The sequence below is a fragment of the Mytilus galloprovincialis genome, chromosome 3 (assembly GCF_965363235.1).
Source record: "Mytilus galloprovincialis chromosome 3, xbMytGall1.hap1.1, whole genome shotgun sequence".
Classification (NCBI taxonomy): domain Eukaryota; kingdom Metazoa; phylum Mollusca; class Bivalvia; order Mytilida; family Mytilidae; genus Mytilus; species Mytilus galloprovincialis.
Genome location: NC_134840.1, coordinates 54,719,329 through 54,741,693, shown reverse-complemented (window position 1 = coordinate 54,741,693; position 22,365 = coordinate 54,719,329). Strand labels below are relative to the sequence as shown.

Genomic DNA, 22,365 nt, shown 5'->3' with positions numbered 1-22,365 from the left:
ATAATATATTGTGAAATATTTTTGTTTTGGTTACCAATCTTTGTGGAAATCTTGGGAACAGGAGAACCACATATTTCAATGCTCATTGAAATACAATTATTGTATAGGAATATGAGCAAACTTTGCCAACCATGAAATCAAATCTCCACAAAAATGTAAGTTTTCCTCACTACATGAAATTTGGTAGATTTGTTATATTTAATGTCATGCAATAACCTTTTTATTGTAAGTAGTATATTCTATGCAATTCCAAGAAAATAGTAAAAAAAAATTGCTTTTTTAACTAGATAAATTGTGCTTTTTTTACTGTTTTTATTGTTAATTCAAGTGTGTTTTGTATGAAATGACATACACATGAAGTTGAATAAAGTTATGATTTTATACGTTTTTACTTTGTAACATTTTAGAATCCTCTATGTACCCTTGTGTTGATTCAATGCTAAACATATGGAAATTTTATAGAAAATCCACAGTCTTTCTCCTTCTACTCTCATTTTTGGCAATTCGATGCTTGATAGATGAGGGATTATTGCATTCAGTGCTAGTAATAATTTCCTTTAAACAAGTTTATAAATTAAGATATTGGTTAAAACAAATATAAATATGGACCAATTCAAGTACACCTTTTAGGGTGAGCTAGACTTTAGTGACCAGGTGTTTGGGAATTTAACGGTTGTTTAGGACTTTTTGTAAACAATAAACACTAGATTATCATAGAAAAACAAGTGAGTAATCTATGTTTAAATTTTATAATAAAAATCTCTGTATTAAAATTTGCAGGTTGGTTTTATTTTCACGAAATTCTCTTTTTCTACTAAATGCAAAGAAAATATAAATAATAATTCTTTGCACGAAGTGTCCCCTTTATATATGTAACACTCCCAAACCTGTATTTTCCCCAAACATGTCTGATTTCAGAACCCCCAAAGGTATCCGATAATTGTTATTCGCCAAAATGTGTCCATTATTACACACCAGAACCGACACACAAAACAAATCAATTTGAAATAAAATCAATAAAATACAGCCTTGTACTATATCTCTAATTAATTATGACTGCTGCAGTAAGACCTATCCCTTAATTTTATTTCTGTGATTTCTGAGATTGACTGAATTGATCTTGAATACCACTTATACTTGAATCTAAAGAAACCTTTATTTTTAAGCTTATATATCATATTGCAGAAAGGTTAACATACCTCATATCTATTTCATTAAATGTTGTTAACATAGCACATTCATTCTGTGCTTGTTTTAGTCTTTGAGCAGTTCTCTGTCTTATTCTAGACATATTAACCTGAAAAAATATCATTCATTGTTAGATTGAAACAGTCTTTTAAAATGTTTTGAATGTCTAGTAAAACTGTACATTATTTCAATTAAAGTACAGGATTCATTCTACAGGGCAAATAGTACGAAGAAGCCACTTTCCTGTACATAATTTTGTTTTTCCAAGCCCTAATTAATAGCTGTGCCATAAGCGCATGATACACTCTTCCCTTTTTCAAAGAATGATGTTCCATAACTCCTCAATGTCATATCAAAAATTCTTAAAAAACAAAAGTGAGGTGATTTTAATAGATATCATCCTGTTGCCAAAGGTTTCATGAAAACTGCTGGAAGCAATTTTGAGCTATTGTCTGAAAACTGAAAAATCCCCCTTATTTAATGAATTAAACTCCATAACTTAGAAAAATAAAATCTAAAATTCATAAAAATCCAAAAGGAGCTCATGTCCTTTAATTGATCTATCAAGTGCATTTATGTAATTTAAAGCTTTAAAAGAAGAAGTATACCTTCACCTTCTAAAAATGCTGAGGCAACAATATCATATAAAATAGAAGCAAAAGTCTCCTAAATTCTAAAATTCAGCTGCTAAAGAGTGTGTGTCCATAAAGATGGGAGATTTTCAAAATCAAACAGAAAAATATTGTGCCAGAAGTAATAAATTTAATTCTCCATTTTAACTGAAACTTGATTTTACCATAGTGCCCGAGTTATATGCTAATTAATTATGAAGCTTGAATAATTGCCCTTTTTCAATGACATTACGCATAACATTGTCCTTTTTCTGACTAGCACCCTGCCCTTTTCAAATCCTGGCTAGAACACTGACGTCAATAGATATTTCTTTTTTGATAATACTTATTCTTTTTTAAGAATTGTATGTTTTGAAGATTGTTTTTTTCTGTACTAAAGTCTTGGTATCCTTTAGAGGTTTAATAAAATTCCACCTCCATATCTTTTAATGATTCCCAATTCTATTAAAATTATAAATGTTATTTAAATGCTTACTTTTGTTTCTGATCTAGATCCTGAAAGTGGAACATTCTGTGATGCAGGTGCAGACTTTGGTTTAATTGAGTCTAAGGGTTTAGTACTAATTGGTTCTTTAGGGAGGGGTGAGGCAGGTGGAGGTGTAGTTGGTATGGGACCACTTGTTGATGATGCAGGAGCTGCCTCTGCTTTTGTTGGTTGTTGTGTAGGTGATGGTGCTTCTGCGGCAGGAGCTGATTTTGGTGCTGAATCTGCAGGAGCATCTGAAATAAACAAAGATACATACTGTACATTCAGTAATTATTAATTTATTGGCGAAAATGTAAACAATGAAAGAATCCTTTTTGCAAAGATTAACAGAAGTACATATCCATATCTATCCTATGTTATAAATTAATACGAATGAATAATATTCATACATTATCATTTAAATATATATTTTTTATTTAACATCATTCTAATTGGTTACTAATGGAAGGGTTTGGTATGGTAGTTTCATTCATTTTTTAGGAGGGTGGTCAGACTGGATTTTCTATCCTGTCATCTTGTGCTCTGACAGCAAAGTAGATAAATATCCCTCTTTGTTGGCAGATTAAAAGAATTAGAAAAAACTTTTTTTCATACAAAAAGAATGGTCAACAGATAAAAATATCTTGTTTTGGGAAAGGACACATTTACTTTGTAAAATACCTCTTAGATAAAAAAAAATAAGACCCTAATGGAAATTTTTCTGATAAACAGTATTTTTTTCAACATCATTTTTCAAATGTTTCTTTTTGTGGTAATTTTCATAATTTTTATATCATTTTCAATGACAAAATGATTATGAATCTAATCTGCAATTTGGGAATTCCTCATCTGCTATTTTTATGTCAGCGTAACAATTCTCTGGCGTATTTGCAGTTCTTTTCTGGTATTTTTGCTATCAGCCAACTGAACAATTTTTTGTAATTATCATGGTAATTTTTACCTGTTATTTTTAATTTAAAAAGAGGTGTCCCTGCTGTAACAGTTTGTCCATCTTCAACTAAATATTCTTCTACTATACCACTTTTAGGGGATGGAACTGGTACCGAAGTCTGAAAATTATAAAAAGAAATAAATTCATTATGAGTTTAAAATGGAATTTGAACAGTGTATCTTCAATTAAAATGATCATTGATATTACCCAGGATTAAATTAGAAATATGATTTTTGCAAAATAAATAAATAAAGGGCCAGTTACAATTGCTGCCATTATGTGTCTGTGAACACTCTGACCCTGGCTTATCTCTATTTAACAGTAGGACTTTTGTCATGTTTTGATGGTATATCCCCTATGATGGATGATGAATGTTTGTACCAGTATTTGGTATGTATAAATTCACAAAAAAATATAAACTTATGGTGGAAAATTTCTCGCCAGTTGTCATGAAATGTAGATATTAGGTTGATATTGCTACTCGTTCTATAGCTACTGAGTGGTACAGGCAAAAAATAATCTAACTATGCTCTCTCGTTCTATAGCTACTGAGTGGTAGAGGCAAAAAAAATTCTAACTATGAACTTGCATATGTTGAAAATGTATGGAGCATGTTAAAATTTTATTTGAGGAAAAGGGCAAAAAAAATAAAAACAGAAAAGATTTGGTGGCAGTATTGGACATTTGACAAACATTCAATTCAGTGAATATTATGGCTAATCAGGGATCTCCATGGCCTGTTTATATATATATATATATATATATAACATATCATGCACCATCGTCAAAAGTTGCCCGCCATTGTTAAATTATCTTCCACCATCGTCAAATGATATCCGCCATTGTCAAATTATTTTTTCGTTTTTCTAGCAGCCGATACAAAGATTTTATACCTCCGATTCCCCAGTTTTAAAATGCTGTAACTTTCTCTATAATGCTTGAAAATTTATAAAAGTGGTATCTATGGATAGCTAACAGATTACTCTTTTAAATTAATGCAATGTTAGTATTATACAACAATTATGTAATCAATTATAAAGATAACTGTGTCAACAAAATTTTACAAGAAATTGCCACTTTCAATTGGAATTAGCTTCTTCATTGATCCCCTGAGAGGGTTGATTTTATGATATGTTGTTCCTAGAGCCAATATCTACAAAAGGGTGTCTCAGATTTTAGATAGAATGTTTAGATCAAATTTTACACCTAATCATACATTATCTACTTTGATGTGGTAAGGATGTTTACACTAATTACTAATTTATGAGGGAATGGAATACGATGGCGATAATTTGAGACACCCTTTTGTAGCTCCTGCTGTGTTGATTAAGATAACGTTAACATTTCTTGTGTAGCTATAGAGATGAAAGAGCTAAATTATTCAAGTGAACTGACCAAGATTTTGCCATTAATTGCATAACAATCGATTACATAATGATTGCATAACAAAAATATTGCATTAATTTACAAGATTAATCTTTTATCTATCTATATATACCTTTTTTATTAATCTATATGCAGTTTTAAGAAAGTAACAGCATTTTAAAGGTTGGAGATTGGAAGTAAAAAAATCTTTGTATTGTGCTACCTTAACCCTTAGGTTATTTTATTATAATTCAAAGGGTCCTCCTCATTGCAGTTTTAATGCCCTGAGGGATATCCAGCCAAAGATCACTAATTACTTGTACAGGTAGATCGACACACCTGACAGGAGAACAAGATAGACGACTGATTGCATTATTTAATTACAATTTTCAGCAAATGGAAATTTAGATTAAAATAATAAATGTTAAATCCAGTAATAAAGAAAAATAGCTTTTCAAGTCGAAAACGTGCTTATATTGACAACTTTTACAATCAGCATCCCCCTTTTTAAAGTAGTACAAAATATGACGTTAAACTAAACTTTATCCATGCCATAAAACACGAGCACAGCAATTATCGATAATATTTAATATCTTTACAAGTTCTGTAATTTACAATCAAATTGATACATCCAGTCTTCCAGTTTCATTCAGAATCGAAAGATGAATGTCGCATAGTATATATATTTCTATGAAATAAGCTATCTAAAGTCATTTAAAAAAATAATTTGTAAATGTTTACCCTCCAAAAATTTTCTTAAGCGTTTTACAAAACGAGTACGAAACTTCTTGTATTTGATGGTGAAATCAACTATTCCTGTTTTGACTTTAACAGTGAAAAAAAATAATATCCAACTGATTTTAAAGCACTATACAATTACCAAAATAGCAAGAAAATGAAGAGGGAAACCCAAGGACAGCACATCATTCTTGACTAAATGGGAGCAATGCGGGCTTGGCATTAGAATTATTACAAAAGACAATAGATGAAAATATTTGTTATTTTATGTTGAAATAAATAAAATAAGCAATATTAACAGCCTGCTCACCATTCCTTACATGGAAATGAAGGAATAAAATATTTTCGATCACGCCACGCCTAGACCTGGGATTTTGTCATTGTGAAAGTTTCTCGTTATCATTCAATTTTCATCCATGGAGATCCCTGGCTAATGCAAGTAAAGGGTAATTGTAATGTATTGAATAGCATTTTTTATTTCACCAAATTTATGCTTGCTTAAAAAAGTTTACGGAACCATTTAAATGAACGACTTTTGACCTGATATATATATTTTTTCAAATGAATACCTTATCTGTTTCTATTTCACAAACAACATCATCTTCCTTTACAAAGTCACCAACCGCTAAAATTAGATAAAAATAAACTTAGTAAATATTACACAACTCTCTCAAATCAATATAACAGCTTGAATATGTGCTATTCATTTTTCAAGAGAATTCAAATTTATTAAATGTGTTCTTCTAATAAAATCAAAAAGTCCATAAGACCAAGAACTTGTGAAATGAGTCAACCAGAATTTTTTGGGGTAAAAAGCATATATTTCTTGACTTTGGTAGCCTGTAAGAACATCAAACCTGTACATATATTATTTCATTAAATTGGATTGAGGTACCATATGTTGCCTGGAATAAAATTAACAAGGACAAATGGTCTTGATGGTACTTATAAAAATATTTTTCACAGACAAAAAATTTGTTATTCATAATTCATCAATATATAATATTTTCAGCAGAGTTTAAATGTGTTAAACCCTATAATACAATGTCACCGTTATTGAGAATTCTGATAACCAAATCTTTGGCTGCAAACGATGCAATTCTTAAATGAGTTTTCTACCTTTTTCAAGTTTTACATCTCCATCAGATATAGAGTCAGCAAAGCTAGGTGTATTTACTACCACAACTTCATTATCTGAAAGAGAGATACAAATCTTTTGTCATATAAAAAAGTAGATGTGGTATGATTGCCATGAGACAACATTCGGGTAATATAAAATAAAGATAATGAAACATGCTATAAAATAATAAAGACATTACACATTGTTTTAAACTATCTAGTCTTCTATCAATTGATTCAAATTGTGGACACAAAGCTAATCTGCATTGTGAAATACAGAGCCTCCCCTGGGTTCCACAGTTTTTGAATCAGACATTCTTAAACTATCATAGCTTCAATCTAGGTCAAATATATTTCTTTTTATTGAAAAGCACTACATATTGGGTATCTTTCCAATGACAATAACTATACTATTAACCTTTTTTTTGTAATGATAACATTTTTCCTATAAATATGACAAAGAAATGAAAGTTAGAGCACTTCCCATGCAATTTCCCATAATATCAAATTTACATTTGGACAAAACTTCTGTAATAATAGTTGATTAGCACTGATTTTGAAAACTTTTACATCATCGCAGATTTAAACCTTTGCTATAAATTTCAAGAAAAAAACACCTTGAAATACTAAAAATATATGCAGATAATATGTATATTTTTGCATTTGAAAGGTGTTTTTTGTCCTCCAAAAAATAAAAGAATGCTGTAACCAAGTACTGTAAACAATTAACCACAATGTTAACCCTTATTTATGAATCTAATCAGCTTTCAAATAATTATTCATGTTGGTGTCTTCCTGAAAAAAAGTTACTATTGTATCATTATAAATTTAGAAATGTAGTTAAGACATAACGACTATATATACTTTTAAGGTAATGAATTAGTATGGTTATACTTACAGTAACAATTAGACACATGGAATTTCCTGGTAAAAATAAACTGACTGTGGTTGCAACATGACTTTGATATTCTGTAAATAAATTTCTTTATTACATGAATTTCATATTTGTAAAATGCGAAACAAAATATACCAAACCTTTATCATTATTTATAGAAAGCTCCTTGCTGATTAATGGCTACTCTGTAGATGTCTCCTTAGTTTTGTTGTGTTGTTGGGCTGCTGTCTTATTAACGTTTATTCATACAAGCGGAATTTGACATGATATGTTTATTCAATTGATTTTGTCAGTTGTCTAAAACTGTGTTCACATAAAAAGGAAAAGTTAAATGAAAAATAGAGATCTATGAACTTCAGAAAAAGAAAAAGACCTAGCTTCAACTATAATACAGATTACTCACTTGTCAAAATTTAATAAATCTGTATTCTTGTTACATTGTGATAAACCTAAAATAAGAAATATATTTGCTGTGATCAATCAAATGAATCAAATCAAGTAACATATCTGTACCATTTTCTAGCTATCAAGCTTTGAAACAATGTAAACTCGGTCTGTTTTGTTTTTCCTTTCAAAAATATGAAGAACCAGACATGCGAAGAAAAAAAATTTTGAAAGATAAAACGACATACATAATAAGTATTTTAAATGTACCAGTAAACTATCGTTTGAATTTTAATTTTAACAATTTAAAATGGCCTTCCTTATTCTTCCATTATTAAAACTGTTTAAAACATATTTTGTCACTGATCAGCGATCACAATGATAACTTGAAGCTTTAATCAGTTAGAGGTCAAGTGTTTCAACACTTAGAAATTCCCATTTTATCTTTTCAAATAAAACTCATTTCTTTAAACATTGTCCAAAAACTTATCTTTAATCTGATTTTCATGAAATTTTTACTGATACACATGTAATATATACAGCATCTAGGATTTCTTTTTCTACATGTTGTTACTGGTAAATTCTTATTTATACACAAATATTAAAATAGTAATATTTTCCTATACATATATAACCATATATGTGCAGAAATTATAATTTGTCTTTAAAAATATTTTCTTAAAAGTGTAAATTATAAATACATGTATCTTTCATAGTTATTGCAAGAAATTGCAGACATTTTTGTCTAAATATTTAAAAACATAAGAAATCACTTTACGGAACATGTGTTTTCATATGAATGTATAACAGAATTTTCAAATGGTGAAACACTTTCGACCTCTTACTGTATATTTGCAGTAGTGCAATATGATAAGAGTATTGAACACTAACTTTTGGCTAGCATATGATCTGTGTGAATTATAATGGTGCTATCTATACAAATATATGGGATATTGTCTCTTGTAAGTTATCCCAACTATCTGTCAGTATTCTCCAAAGGCATTCATCAGGCATCAGATACTGTCATGCACATTTTTATATTATTCTGACACAGTTTAAAATTTTAGCTGACCAGTTTTTCTGTACATAAAACTTTTATGGTTTGTCTTTTATGTTTATATTCCAATATATGAAGTGATAAATTCCTTTGTTTTCTTTTTTCCCCAAGATATCATTTTCAAGGGTCGGCTAAAAGATGTCATTGACAATTTTCGCAGAAAAATAAACATAATTTTTATTTGTATTTTCACCTCCTTGTTATTCTAAGTTAGTAACCTCAACTGAAAGGTTTCATTATCTTATCTTCCCTTCTCCTGTATTTTCTCTGGTACAAAATATTAAGTGTGGGAACGGATGCTAGTTAATTATGCCCTTATGTAATTTTAGTGTCTTTTGACTAAAAATAGTCATTAATCACAATAAAACCATTCCAAGTTAATGAGTCACGAAATAGGGTGGTATTCTAGAAGGTAGTCAATAGGAAATGGACCAAAATAAAAAGAAAACCATTAACATTTATCGCTGGCATGAACTCCATTGAAATGTACATAATTATGAGGAAGATGAGATGTTTTTCTTTAACCTTTCATGTTGTAATGACATCAATTCTTAGACTTACAGCAGATATGACTCTTTACTCTTAAACTCTGGCTTGTCTGAAAGAAGAAAGAAGACATGCAATATTAGCATTAATGAGGCAGAAAAAAGTTTTTGTGTTCAGTCACTTAATGCACATTGTATAAACAAATCCCAATCAAAAGACAAATTAAACAGACAAACTTCTATCACTTGTAACATGCATCATTTCTCTTCAAACACAACAGCAACAGTAATTAGAGACATAAAAATTCAATTGTTAACAGTTTTTTTGGTTTTACATTAAAGTATTAGCCACAATCTTAAGTAAAACAGGATGCTCTAATCATTAACTTTTCCTTATCTGAAAAACCTTTAATGTTCGCTTAGGGATGATTTCCTTCTCGCTTGTTGTGTAATGAATAATCAATACCAAACAACTCTTAAGATTTAATATTTACTATAGGAAATAAAGTGAATTATTTTGCTAAACAGATGACAAATAGCAGCTAATCATGTATAAGTGTAATTTCTCCCGTCAAAAATCCATTTTTCTACAGACACTTAGCTATGATTAAAATCAAAACTGTCTTCAGATTGGCATGAAAATCCATTCAAAGTACTCTTAATGTTTTGTCATAAATGTCATAGAAGTTGCCAAGAGTTCTTCTCAATAAAAGAATATAGAAATTACAAGAAAATGCTTTTCTCTTCAATATGTTAGCGCTAATGTAGATACTCATGAAAAATAAGAAATTTACAACCTTTAAAAGTCTGTTACACAATTTATACAGTACAAACAGAACCTAAAATCTAGTAACTGCACATCATGCAACAATACAGAAACATCTTCATGTGTACTTAATGAGAAAATTCCATTTACAATAATTGTAATGTCATCATAAGAAGGAGCCTTTATACTGTCAAAACTTAATAGTGCTACAAACTATAAATATTCTGAAAAATGGAATATGTGGACAATGTCTAAAACAAACTGGGCATTAAAAAGATTCACAGAAAAAACGATGTCTCTTTATTGTATGTGATATCTAGGGTTTATGGTCTTCAACCTCTGAAAATTTTTATTCTGCCCTTCATCGAAATATTCAATTAAGATTTATTTTAAATGTTTTTTTATAAACTTTTGAAAATTCAATCTAACAAGTGATTAGTCAATAGTTTAAGTTGATTGAATGCAGAGTCCAGTAAATGATGCACAATAGCTAGTAAATACATTTGTCTATTAATATACAATGGGAGTATAAAGATCATAATAGTGCTATGTGGATAAATTATTGTTTTCAAGAGCTAAATTAGAATCCCATCTTATCTATAATGGCTTCCATTTTTATATTTGTAAAAATTAACAGGCGTCATGGGGAGAATCCTGATGTAACAGTTTACTTGGATGTAAACAAATGTTTTGATTGTTTATTCTCTCTGAAAATTTGCATGTTTTCCCCTTTGTACTTGCATATTGCAATCTAGGATTTTTACGAGAAAGTTCACACACACTGAGGTTACTACATACGGAAAACATGTAGGTGATTTTGTTAGCTGGAAGCTAACAATTAAAAAAAAAAGTAATTTCTTCGAAATATTTACATATTTTCAAATATACATAAATTTTATGTATATAAATACAAATGCTTTTCTCTTCAAGATAAATAAAGGAAAATATAACCTATGAAGTAAAACTAGTATGATTATTGCTTACTAATTCATACTAAATTATCTACATGATCTATATGACATGTTATCATTACCAAACCTAATAATTTATTTAATAACAAGTTAGTTAAAATTAAGGACTTAGGTACATGATTTTCACTTGTCACTAACATATTGGATATCATTATAATGACCATCTGATAAGTATGTTTGGTTTACGTGACTTGCCCTTTGCATTATATGATCATTTCTTATTTCGACATGACATCAATAATCTTCCCATTGTTGCATTGTAATGAGAAAATCACTTTTACTGATAAATTCATAATAGAGTTTTACACTTCAAAACTTGTTCTACTTTTTTTTTTGGGGGGGGGGTACCACAATTTCTCAGGAACACCCAAGAACTAAACTTTGACTAGATAATCAATAAATTTTTCCCGAAAACTTTATATGGTATAGTGATGAACTGCTTAAACAGATATTAAAGTTAGTATATAACTTTGAGAATTAGGTCATTATAACACAATAAAAGTAAAATTTTAATTAGTGGGATCTCAGTCATTATATTAATGACAAGAAGTTCAATTTAGCCACAAAAAGGTAAATTTAACATCAAGATATCTTATTAACAATTCAGGGCTCACAATACTTAAATAATATCAGTCAAATAAAAGAAAGTATAATATTGTTAAGAATCTGGACAACAGTACCTACTGTAGTTCCCTTTACATAGTCCACATTGTTTCCAGAGAATAAAGGTAAATAACGAAAGTAGAATGTTGTCGCCCACAAATATATAACATCAGCTCAAAATGAGGTTAGTTTCCTACTTACTGAACAGTTTACAAAAAAAGAGAAAATTAGAGGAGATATCAATTTTATGACAATGCTTTTGAAATAGTGTACATGTCTTGAGAAAAAAAGGGGTCATTTATGTGGTTACGCAAAATAAAATGACCATGATATTTCATAAATAAGTTTATTATATAAATAAAATTAAATATTTCATCTATCATCTACAAGTATTTAAGGACAGAGAATTCTTGAGTTGTCTTAAAAAATATGTGAACAAGATTGCATACGCTGAAATGTCTCGCCTTCTTTATATACCGGTACCATTGATATTATATTGAAGTCCTACATATAAAGCTTTACTACAACTATCTCATAAACTTAACATGATCCAAGAAAATGATGTCCAAGTCAGATAAACCAAACAGGAAATACAGGTACAACTTACAATCATTAATTTAAATACACTTATTGCTTATAGTTTATAAGAAACGTACATGTAACAAAATAACCTAAACATTGACCAATGAACCATGAAAATGAGGTCAAGGTCTACAATCGATCTATGCATTAAATATAGCTGAACTATTGCTTATAGTATCTAAGAAAAAAGCTTAACCATGAAAACATAACATTGACCAATGAACCACCAAAATGAGGCAGTGTTCTCCTTTTTTCACTAAGGTAAGGTGGGTGTTTTGAAAAAAACACTTGCAACCGGGTGATTTTTTATAAATATTTTCAACTAGGTTTATTTTTTTTACTGTGGGTGGGGGTCACAAAAAGAAGGACTAGTATTGTATTCATGTTTAATGGAATTGAACCATTCTTCTGCTATCACTGCTAGCCTTTCATTTGACAAATTAGTTTTGTACATCTCGGATACATACCTGTCAACCTCTGAAAATGAAAAGTCAGGTCATGACCTGCATTGAGAAAAAAAATCTCAGGTCATAACGCGTACGACATTTTGCGGGCTCAATTGAAGAACAAAAATATGTTTACATATAATTTATATAGTCAATATGTATATGAAACAGTTAGAACATGTATACAAGTTTATTTCAGACTATTGTTATATTCCATAGTAGCAGACTTGGCATTCTTTAAAAGAACTGTACTTGGTTTCAGTTCATAGCAATGCAAATGTGTATTCATTTTACAAGAAAGAAGAGCACACAGTGTATCCAGTATCCTTATTAAGATCAGCCCTAAACTCTGTAGCTATTTTCTTTACTAAAGAAAATGCCCTCTCTATGTCTGCATTGCTGTTTGGCAAAACCAGTAATGTTTTAGCAAGTTTTGACAAAACAAAAAATCTTGGCTTGTTAATAAAAATGTCATGCAACTTGGACATTTCTCCCCAAAATGTACCAATGTCAGTTTCAGGGGAAGTGCAAAGTGGAAGTTCATCTAATGGGGTCAACTGATAGTCACTGAACTCATCTTGTAGCTTTGTTGTCTCTTCATATCGTTACGTAGCTCAGGTAAACAGTCCTACATTTTGACTTTTGGTTACATTGAAAAAGACCGATAAAACCGAAGGTCGTATTACTTCTAAATACCGGAAACAATTCCGGTCAGAAATCCGGGTGAAACGGGTAATGTTAGAAATTCCCGGGACCCGCCGGGTAAAGAAAAACTCCCGGGTGAGAGGTGAAAATAACGGGTGATTTGACAGGTATGCGGATAGCAGATGGCTTTTGCAGGACTCCCTCCTGTGAATGCATGACCTATTGATTTAAGTTTCTGTCCTGTTCCTCGCTTCAGTGCTGTATTTTTGGCACCCAGAACAGTAATATCCTTCTGTGACAATTAGCCATTTAAATTCCTGTTCATATTTATCAGGTTGGGAACAACCCCACGAATGAGGAGTAACCTCTAAATGTTGACTATACCCTTTGAAGAGGGGTACATTTCAAGAGATACACATGCATGAGCACATATTTCATTTACAGAAACTTTTCCCAAAGAACTACATTTATTTGGTACTATCTGGCAGGCCTGGGGCCATAACATTGCAATGTAATGCATTACATTACAATTACTTTGTGATTCTTCCATTACAATTACAATTACATTTACATTTTTGTCACATGTAATGCATTACATTACAATTACTTTGCCTATGTAATGCATTACATTACACATTACTTTTTCAATATAAAAACTAAAAACATTTCAAAAAACAGATTTTTATAAGAAATTGATAAATAATACAGGGGTATATGAAGATATATATACAGTGTTAGTGACATAGACTTCAAATACTGGTTAATCAATATGTCCATTGAACTTTATTATCATAAGAGGTTCAAAAGTGATGTCATTAAGAGAAAAGCGATCAGTTCTGTACACCTTTCTGGCAATACTAAAAAGCCTTTCTACAGCAGCTGATGTGTGTGAAATGGCTAAATACTTGATAGCTGTATTAGCCAAAGAAGAAAGGCACACTGAATTTGACTTCCATCATTCCAGTGCATTGATTGAAATTTCTTCACATGGCTCAGACAAGTAGATGTCAACATCATGTACTGCACCATACCTGTGTCTATACTCTTTGATGGAGTAGTAGGAGGCATGAAACTGGAAAAGTCACTTTTAAAATTCTTAGGTGGTGGTAAAAAAATAAATAAATTATCATATAATTTTGTTTCTTACATTGATCACTTAATCATTAAGACATCATTAAGGGATTTCAAAGGAATATAATAAATGTGTCATTAAAGGATTATCTTTTGAAATGCTTAAGGGCTCTGTGAGGACAAACATAAGTTGAGAAGATTTGATTGCAATAAAAACATTTTGATATTAATTAGGTGAAATAACAACACAGACAGGACCCAAACCACAGTTTGGTTTAAAAATGTTGTTTGACATATTCAATCTTTCACTGAAATACATGTAAGGTGTGTATAGAATTATGAAAATTTCATCTTCATGTTTTTTCCATTCATCTAAATAGTTTTGTTTGATAAATTTTTATAAGATTTTTCATTGAACACTAAACCACCAAACACCAAAATATTCCTAATATCATTTTAAACAAATATCAGAAACCAAAATCAAGACTTGATAATTTTAACCATTTTATATTTATTACCTTAATGTGTGTTTTAAAGATTGATGTAATATATTTAATACAGTAATTAACTGTGACAAAAATTTTATTCCATACTTTCTTTTGTTTTTGTTAATATTTAATTTTTATTATACAATATTCTTCAATTTTATGTATTACCAATTTGTAATGAAAAGTAATGTACTGTAATGGAGGCATTACATCAATTTTTAACTAAAGTAATCATTACATTACATGTAATTGTAATGCAGAAAATGTGCATTACAAATTACTTTGCATTACATCCAAAAAATGTAATATTACAGTGCATTACAATTACAAATTACCATTACCCCAGGCCTGCTATCTGGTCAAAACATGTCCAAGAATTTGTACATTAAAAATAATGGGATCCTCATTTAGAAAAGTTGAACCAGATGAAACGATTTTCCCCCTTTTAAGTTAAAAATTCTAAGGTTTTCTTTTTTTCTTTTCTTCAACAGTAAAATGACCTCTTGCCTGAGGAGGCAGTCCTTAAAGGCTTTATTTAAGGGATATCCCTCATTTGGGGGATTGTTCCCAACCTATTTATCATCACAATCTCTTGCATGCCTTTTCTGTTGTTTTGATACTTTTTTTTCAATTCAACAGAATTAGCCGTTTAAGTTGACCTATTTGGTCAAGAATTTCCCTTATCAACATCGTCATCTGCCTTTCCATTCACACGATTAATAAAAGAAAACATTGAAATTTGACGATCCGCCATTTTAGTCAATGAAAACAAATCAGCGAGGCGTGAATAGTATTCAAATTTTCACAGTGCAGAACCGAAAAAAAAAACATAATTTGAAAAAAAAGCTGACCACCTCCTAAAATGGAAAGGTGGTCGACTTTGAAAAGAAGGTGGTCAGCACACCCTGCTTAAATGAAGATGATACCTGACAGACAGACATACAAAAATATAGTTGATTTATTGCTTATAAATTTAGAAAAACAGACCAAAACACTAAAACTAAACATTGAGCAATGAACTGTGAAAATGAGGTCAAGGTCAAATAAAACCTGTGGGACTGACATGTATATCATTTAATATTTCAATACACCAATTATAGTTGACCCAATAAAAACTTATTGCATACAGTATTAGCTAAAAAGAGCAAAACTCAAAAACTTAATTTTGACCACTGAACTATGAAAATGAGGTCAAGGTTAGATGATACAGACCCGTTGTACATGTACTCCTTACAATCTTTCCATACACCAAATATAGACGGTCTATTGCAAACAGTACAAGAAAAACTATAACCACTGAACCATGATTGAAAATGATGTCAAGGTCAGATGACCCCAATGGCAAACCCTGTAAGCAAGTTCAGCGCGCAAAGCAGGCTTTACATGGTGATAGTGAAATAAAGTGGATCACTAACTTTTTTGTCTGGGCTAACTGATATTCAAGTCTAGTAGCCCAGCTGGCTACTGGCCCTTAATTTAAATTGTTTATTTTGACCCCTGATCAGTTAGGCCACGGTTTTTTAATTTGTTGGTTTACGGATTTTCCCCATAAAAAAGTCGGGTTGGTCGGTCCGGAAAAAAAAGCATCTTTTAAGACAGAAAAATATGCAAAATAAATATATATTTTACCTTTCTAACAATATGTTTGTTATGCTATTTAGTCATAATTTCTTGAATTTTAGTTAGATAAAATATTATTGCTCAGCTGTCATAAACATCGCATGACATTGTCTAATAATTTCAGGTTAAAAAAGGGGGGTGCACGGATAAAGACGAAAATTAAAACGTCATTTCAAAAACAAGTAAAACAGATTCGCGCAGCTCTTAATCAATTCCAGAAAACTTGGTGAATAATGATCCTCATGCACAAAAATCTGATTTAGAAAAACTGTAAAAACGTCGTACGAAAATAAGTTTGAACACACGTGCCAAGAAACGTAATAGACTCGTCCACTGGAGAAACGAGAATATCGGGTTAATCTGTAGTCATGCATTCCTGTTTTTATCCAAATGGTCAATATTTCTTTTTATTATCTATCGAACAAGAAAATTCCAAGTGATTTGTTAATGTTCAATACTTTAACTTGATGTATTCCTTTCTGTCCACATTTGGACAAGTCTATTTCTATGAGAGGAGGCACCTTACGGAATGCCGAATGATGACAAATAAGGGAAACAAACTTATTGTGTAATTGGTCTTAAACACAGGTTTCGTTTCGCAAAATGATTTGCGCAAACGACATTTCAAGATCAGTTATAATTGATTTGTCTATTTTAAGAAACGTAAACTGGAAGTTTCATTTTTTCACAAGAGAAAGTGTTATCAATTTTGTAAGTGATTAATGCATTTCATTTTATAAAAGAGAAAATTTTATTTTTTTCAGGGATAATGCATTTGTTGAGGTCGGCGGGACTAAAAAAGCATGAAAAGTCAATTTTATTTTTATTCTGAAAATCGGCAAAATCGGGTCGGTGGATCTGTAAACCATTTAATAAAACAACCTTGGCCTTAGACTATTTGCTGATGACTGCTTCTTGTACAGGGAAATAAAAAAAAAACCACAGACGCAGCACTACAAAAAGATTTGGAGACCCTACAAAAATAGTAGAATGATTGGCTCATGGAATTCCATCCCAACAAATGTCAATTCACATTAATACCAACAAGAGAAAATATAAAACAGCCATATAACATCCATAGACACGTCTTAGAGGAAGTTGAATCAGCAAAATATCTGGGAGCCAACATCAACCACAAGCTGAACTGGACTATGCACATAGACCAAGTAGTAAGTAAAGCCAACAACATCAGGGCTTTTCTGCAGAGAAACATATACCAATGCCCATGAAAGACCAAGGCACTCTGCTGCAAAAACCCTTGTGAGACCAAAGATGGAGTAGACCAGCATCATTTGGGATCCACACACTGCAAACAATATCTTTAACCTGGAAGTGGTACAACATAGGGCAGCAAAATGTATTACTGGTGACTACCATCGAACCACCAGTGAAACAAACCTTTTACATCAGCTGCAAAGGCCAACCCTACAATAACGCTATGAACAAAGTCATAATGAAGTCCTACATGGTTAACTACCCGGTTGCAATTAATACCAACATCATGCTTATTCCAACAGCAGCAACATTAAGAGGACACAACCAAAGATTCCTGGCTAAGCCTGCACTCCTTCTTCCAAGACAGCATCAGATTATTGAACAGCCTTCAATCAACTACTGTAGTCTGCAACTCAATAAATGTATTAACACTTTGGGTACTTATCTGTATTTTGACTCTGGATCACCTTTTGAAGTCAAGCAACAGTCACTTCTGAATTGTGACTCCATGTTTTGAATTATGATGTGAATGTTTATGGAAACCTGTGTGATTTTAGGTAATCAGGTAATGGCAGACAAATTTGCATACAAGGGTAAATAGATCTATTGACACATTCAAGTGCGAGTTGCAGAAGACAGAGTTGTATCCAGGTGTAATGATAAGTCGTTATCCTAAGGCTATTTTTTTCTTATTTTTTCTGTACACTTAGCTTTCATTTTTTATTACCATGCATTGTCAAGCTTGGTAACTCATAATTATTTGTCAGTAACTAAATGTACGATGCTGTCCCATACTGAACCTTCTGACCTTGTTTGTTTACATTTAAATTTCAATGGCGTCAAAATCATGTGATGTCAATTCGTTCTACCCAATCAAATTGTTCTACTGTCAATTAGGGGATTTTCCAGTCTACGACAATTACGTTATTTCTTTGTGGGATATTGCTTCAAAATAGTTTGCAATAATTTTGGGTTTTATTCAACAGGAAAACTCTTTTTTTGCCATCCCTTTTGACATCAATGGAATTCTGTATGAATATTTATCTACAGTCATGATGGTCAGAATATCGATCTTTTTATAATGAATAAAAAGAAAATTCTATGAAAAATAAATGTAAATTATTTTCATTAACCTACTCTATATTCCTGTTCAAAATTATGGCATGGGCATCGTTTTTTCAATTAGTTTTCCTTTCATTTTGGTTGGGTTTTTTTCGCGGGAAAATCGCGAAAGACGTAAGGAGCATGTCATTTTAAAATTCCTAAAAATACGATTTGCTTGACCTGTATTGCCTGCCACAAGATTGATGACGCTGAATGGAATGTACACAAAGCAATGGAGGCCGGAAGTGGGATTTTGTGAAGTTCTAGAATGTTTTTAGACATTCGGAAGTCGGGATTGAAACGGGCATTAGAAATTTGGCATTTTTTAGCAATAATTGAGAACAACAATGAAAACTTACCTTCAGAAATGTTTTTTTATTCAAAAGTGCAGAAAAAACGTATTCTACATTGTTTTTCTACGCCGGAAGTAGCGTAGTGACGTCAATGCGGAGTTTTCCCGTGTGTTAAGTTCAAACACAAATACCTAACGAACTGACAAGATGAACGATTTTAGACTACGGTAGGATATTTGACAGGCCTGTGCACAATTTTAGTTGTACATATTATTTTTAACTTCACTGTAAATATTGGTTTGTCTGGAATTCTAGTCAAATCGGCACCTGGTTAAATCGGCACTTGGTCAAATCGGCACCCAGTATAGTCAAATCGGCACCTAGTCAAATTGGCACCTGGTTAAATCGGCACTTGATGTAGTCAATTCGGCACCCATGTTAAATTTGTTTAATATATGATGTGTACAAAATATAACTTTGTACAATTTATAATTTGTACAGGGTTTTTGTACAAGTTATAAGTTTTTTGACACACATTTTCTTACACCAGGTGATACAAGTTTATCTTTAAAAATGTTCTAGTTCAATCTTTAAATTCAAATTTATATACTTTAACTTAACATTTCGTACTATTATCCTTGTCCTCACAATGGAAATGAGGATACCCGAATAGTTTACATTCGAATTTTAATTTCTCCTGATACCACATATATCCATAAAAAGTCTTTTTGTGGTCTAATCATGTTTGTGTATTAATTCTCGCTATTAGATTATATCATATAGTTGTGAAAATATGACAGAAATATGCGAAACAAAAGCTGGTGTTACATTGTGTTTTCACTATGTACTTGATTAAAGTTATTTATTAATTGAAAAGAAAACTTATCAAAACCATGAAAACATCAGTCACATAATGTTGAGAAAACTTTAAATAATCAACTTTTGCATTTTTACAGCTTGATGCTTTTTAACAAAATAAATCATGATCGAATTTATACATTTTTAGAAATATCTATATATATTTGGGACTATTATGCTAGTATACTTAAATTACTAACTTAGCATAATAGTCCCAGTCCCATATATTATATCAAATATTATTGGATGCCGAATTGACTTTAAATGATGCCGATTTGACTAGATGCCGATTTAACCAGGTGCCAATTTGACTTTTTCTGTGGGTGCCGATTTGACTTGTACCCGTTTGTCTGCACCATGCAACAGTTCGAAAACACACCAGATGGTGGTCTGAACTATGGAAGAAGACACAGAATAAGGGCAAAATTAAGACCCGGTCGGCTCAGGTTTTATTTTTTTTAAACCTATTACCAACATTTCATATGTTTATTTCAAGAATATACATTTAGATTTTGAGAACGATATATATATGTTTAATTTTCATCAGTTTAGAAATAGCATGCAAACTGATCATGGAGGATTATATTCTTCCCCTGAACAAGACAAGTAATAAGGTAAACATTGTAAAATGTTGCAATGTTCATCATATCGAAACGACCTTGACAAAAAGTTGGTGTTTTTGTAAAATTTTGAGGGGGATCTCTTTCGCAAACGTTTTTTTCGAGATTATATATATGCAGTTTCTGTGACCATTTACCTCAGTTGCAATATACTTGACATTTTGGGTCGAAAATCGTGATGAAAGTCGCGGTAAACACCGCTGAAAAAGTAGCAGAGCCATTCCTGCACAGATTTACCAACTACGCATGCGTACCGTTCCACAATTAAAAAAAAAACAATTTCGGTTCGATCACGTGTATATCCGTACCCAACAAAATCAAACTGATAAATAAATATTTCTTCCACTAGAGTCAAAATTGCTACAATTAATCGTCAGAATTACTTAATGGGCTGACCATATATATATACGGTCCTTTTTTCTTTCTTGAGAATTCTCCAAATTCAAATCACGAAGTAATCAGAGAAATCAGAGACATATAAGACAAATACTATTTATAAAAGCAGAGACATATCTACACATGTATATATGTCTCTGATAAAAGTAAGGCACTGGCTACGGTTACATGGAAATGTAACAATAATAAAAATATTATTGTTACATTGGAGACTAATTGCCGGAATGCAAAGTTGGGTGAGGAACCGATTAATTACAAATGTAACAATAATTACTGAGACTACCGTTACATTACGTTATTGTTACACGAAAAACAGAAATGTACGCTAGATTGATTAAATTTAAATCTTCTATAGTTGTATTGCTTCATTCTTTCATATGTACTAAACAATACATGTAATTTAATACTGATAAATGAGGGCCCTCATGGGGTTTTTGATTATGTGATTACATGAAAGCAAAGAAACAAGATAATATAGGAGTAGCACCACTAAAGTCAAATGGAGGCCTTACAAACGACAGCAAAGAAAAGGCAGAAATTCTAAACAACCAATTCAAATCAGTATTCACTAAATTAGATCCGAACTCACAAATACCACCACTAAAGAAAAGATCAACTTCAAATATTTCAAAATTGGACATAACATCAGAAGGAGTACATAAATTATTGAAAAACGTAAATCCATCCAAAGCAATGGGACCAGACGGAATACCAAACACTGTCCTTAAAACATGTGCAGAAGAACTCGCACCAAGTATATCCGCCATCTTTCAAAAATCAATTGACACAGGCACTCTCCCTGAAGATTGGTTAAGTGCAAACATAGCTCCAGTATTTAAGAAGGGGGACGTCCACGCAGCTGAAAATTACAGACCAGTCTCACTGACCTGTGTATCATGTAAGCTTTTGGAACACATCATCTGTAAACACATCCTTAAACATCTGGAAAAGCACAAAATACTGACAAATTTAAATCATGGATTCAGATCAGGTTACTCTTGTACAACACAGCTCTTAGTCACAACAGAAGACCTACTAAAGAGCTTCGACAGTGGCATTCAACTTGATATGGCTATACTCGACTTTTCAAAGGCTTTTGATACTGTGCCGCATAACAAACTTCTGGCAAAACTAAACAGCTTCGGAATAGATGGAAATCTGAACAAATGGTTAGCAGCATTTCTGCAAAAACGATCAATGCGGGTTGTCGTAGAAGGTGAGCACTCAGAATATGCCCACGTAGACTCTGGCGTACCACAAGGCACAGTACTAGGACCGCTGCTTTTCCTATGCCACATCAACGACCTCCCGGAAAGCGTAAAATCTCAAGTTCGTTTATTTGCAGATGACTGCCTACTCTATCGAGAGATCAAAAACACAAAAGACCACCAAACTCTCCAAGAAGA

The 22,365-nt window shown here is 31.5% G+C and overlaps 1 protein-coding gene across 1 annotated transcript in view; it reads right to left on the bottom strand.

Annotated features, from left to right (window-relative positions):
* The window catches only part of LOC143068346 (dihydrolipoyllysine-residue succinyltransferase component of 2-oxoglutarate dehydrogenase complex, mitochondrial-like), a 36,307-nt gene extending 15,458 nt beyond the window's left edge, over nt 1-20,849 (bottom strand). The window contains exons 1-9 of the mRNA XM_076242319.1: nt 20,701-20,849; nt 9,358-9,394; nt 7,759-7,804; nt 7,359-7,429; nt 6,461-6,535; nt 5,911-5,966; nt 3,248-3,356; nt 2,296-2,540; nt 1,200-1,297 (exon numbers count right to left, since the gene is read on the bottom strand). Coding sequence (XP_076098434.1) covers nt 1,200-1,297; nt 2,296-2,540; nt 3,248-3,356; nt 5,911-5,966; nt 6,461-6,535; nt 7,359-7,429; nt 7,759-7,804; nt 9,358-9,394; nt 20,701-20,784 — 821 coding nt within the window. The 5' untranslated portion in view covers nt 20,785-20,849. The remainder of the gene's footprint in view (nt 1-1,199; nt 1,298-2,295; nt 2,541-3,247; nt 3,357-5,910; nt 5,967-6,460; nt 6,536-7,358; nt 7,430-7,758; nt 7,805-9,357; nt 9,395-20,700) is intronic.
* Between the last annotated feature and the right edge of the window lie 1,516 nt (nt 20,850-22,365).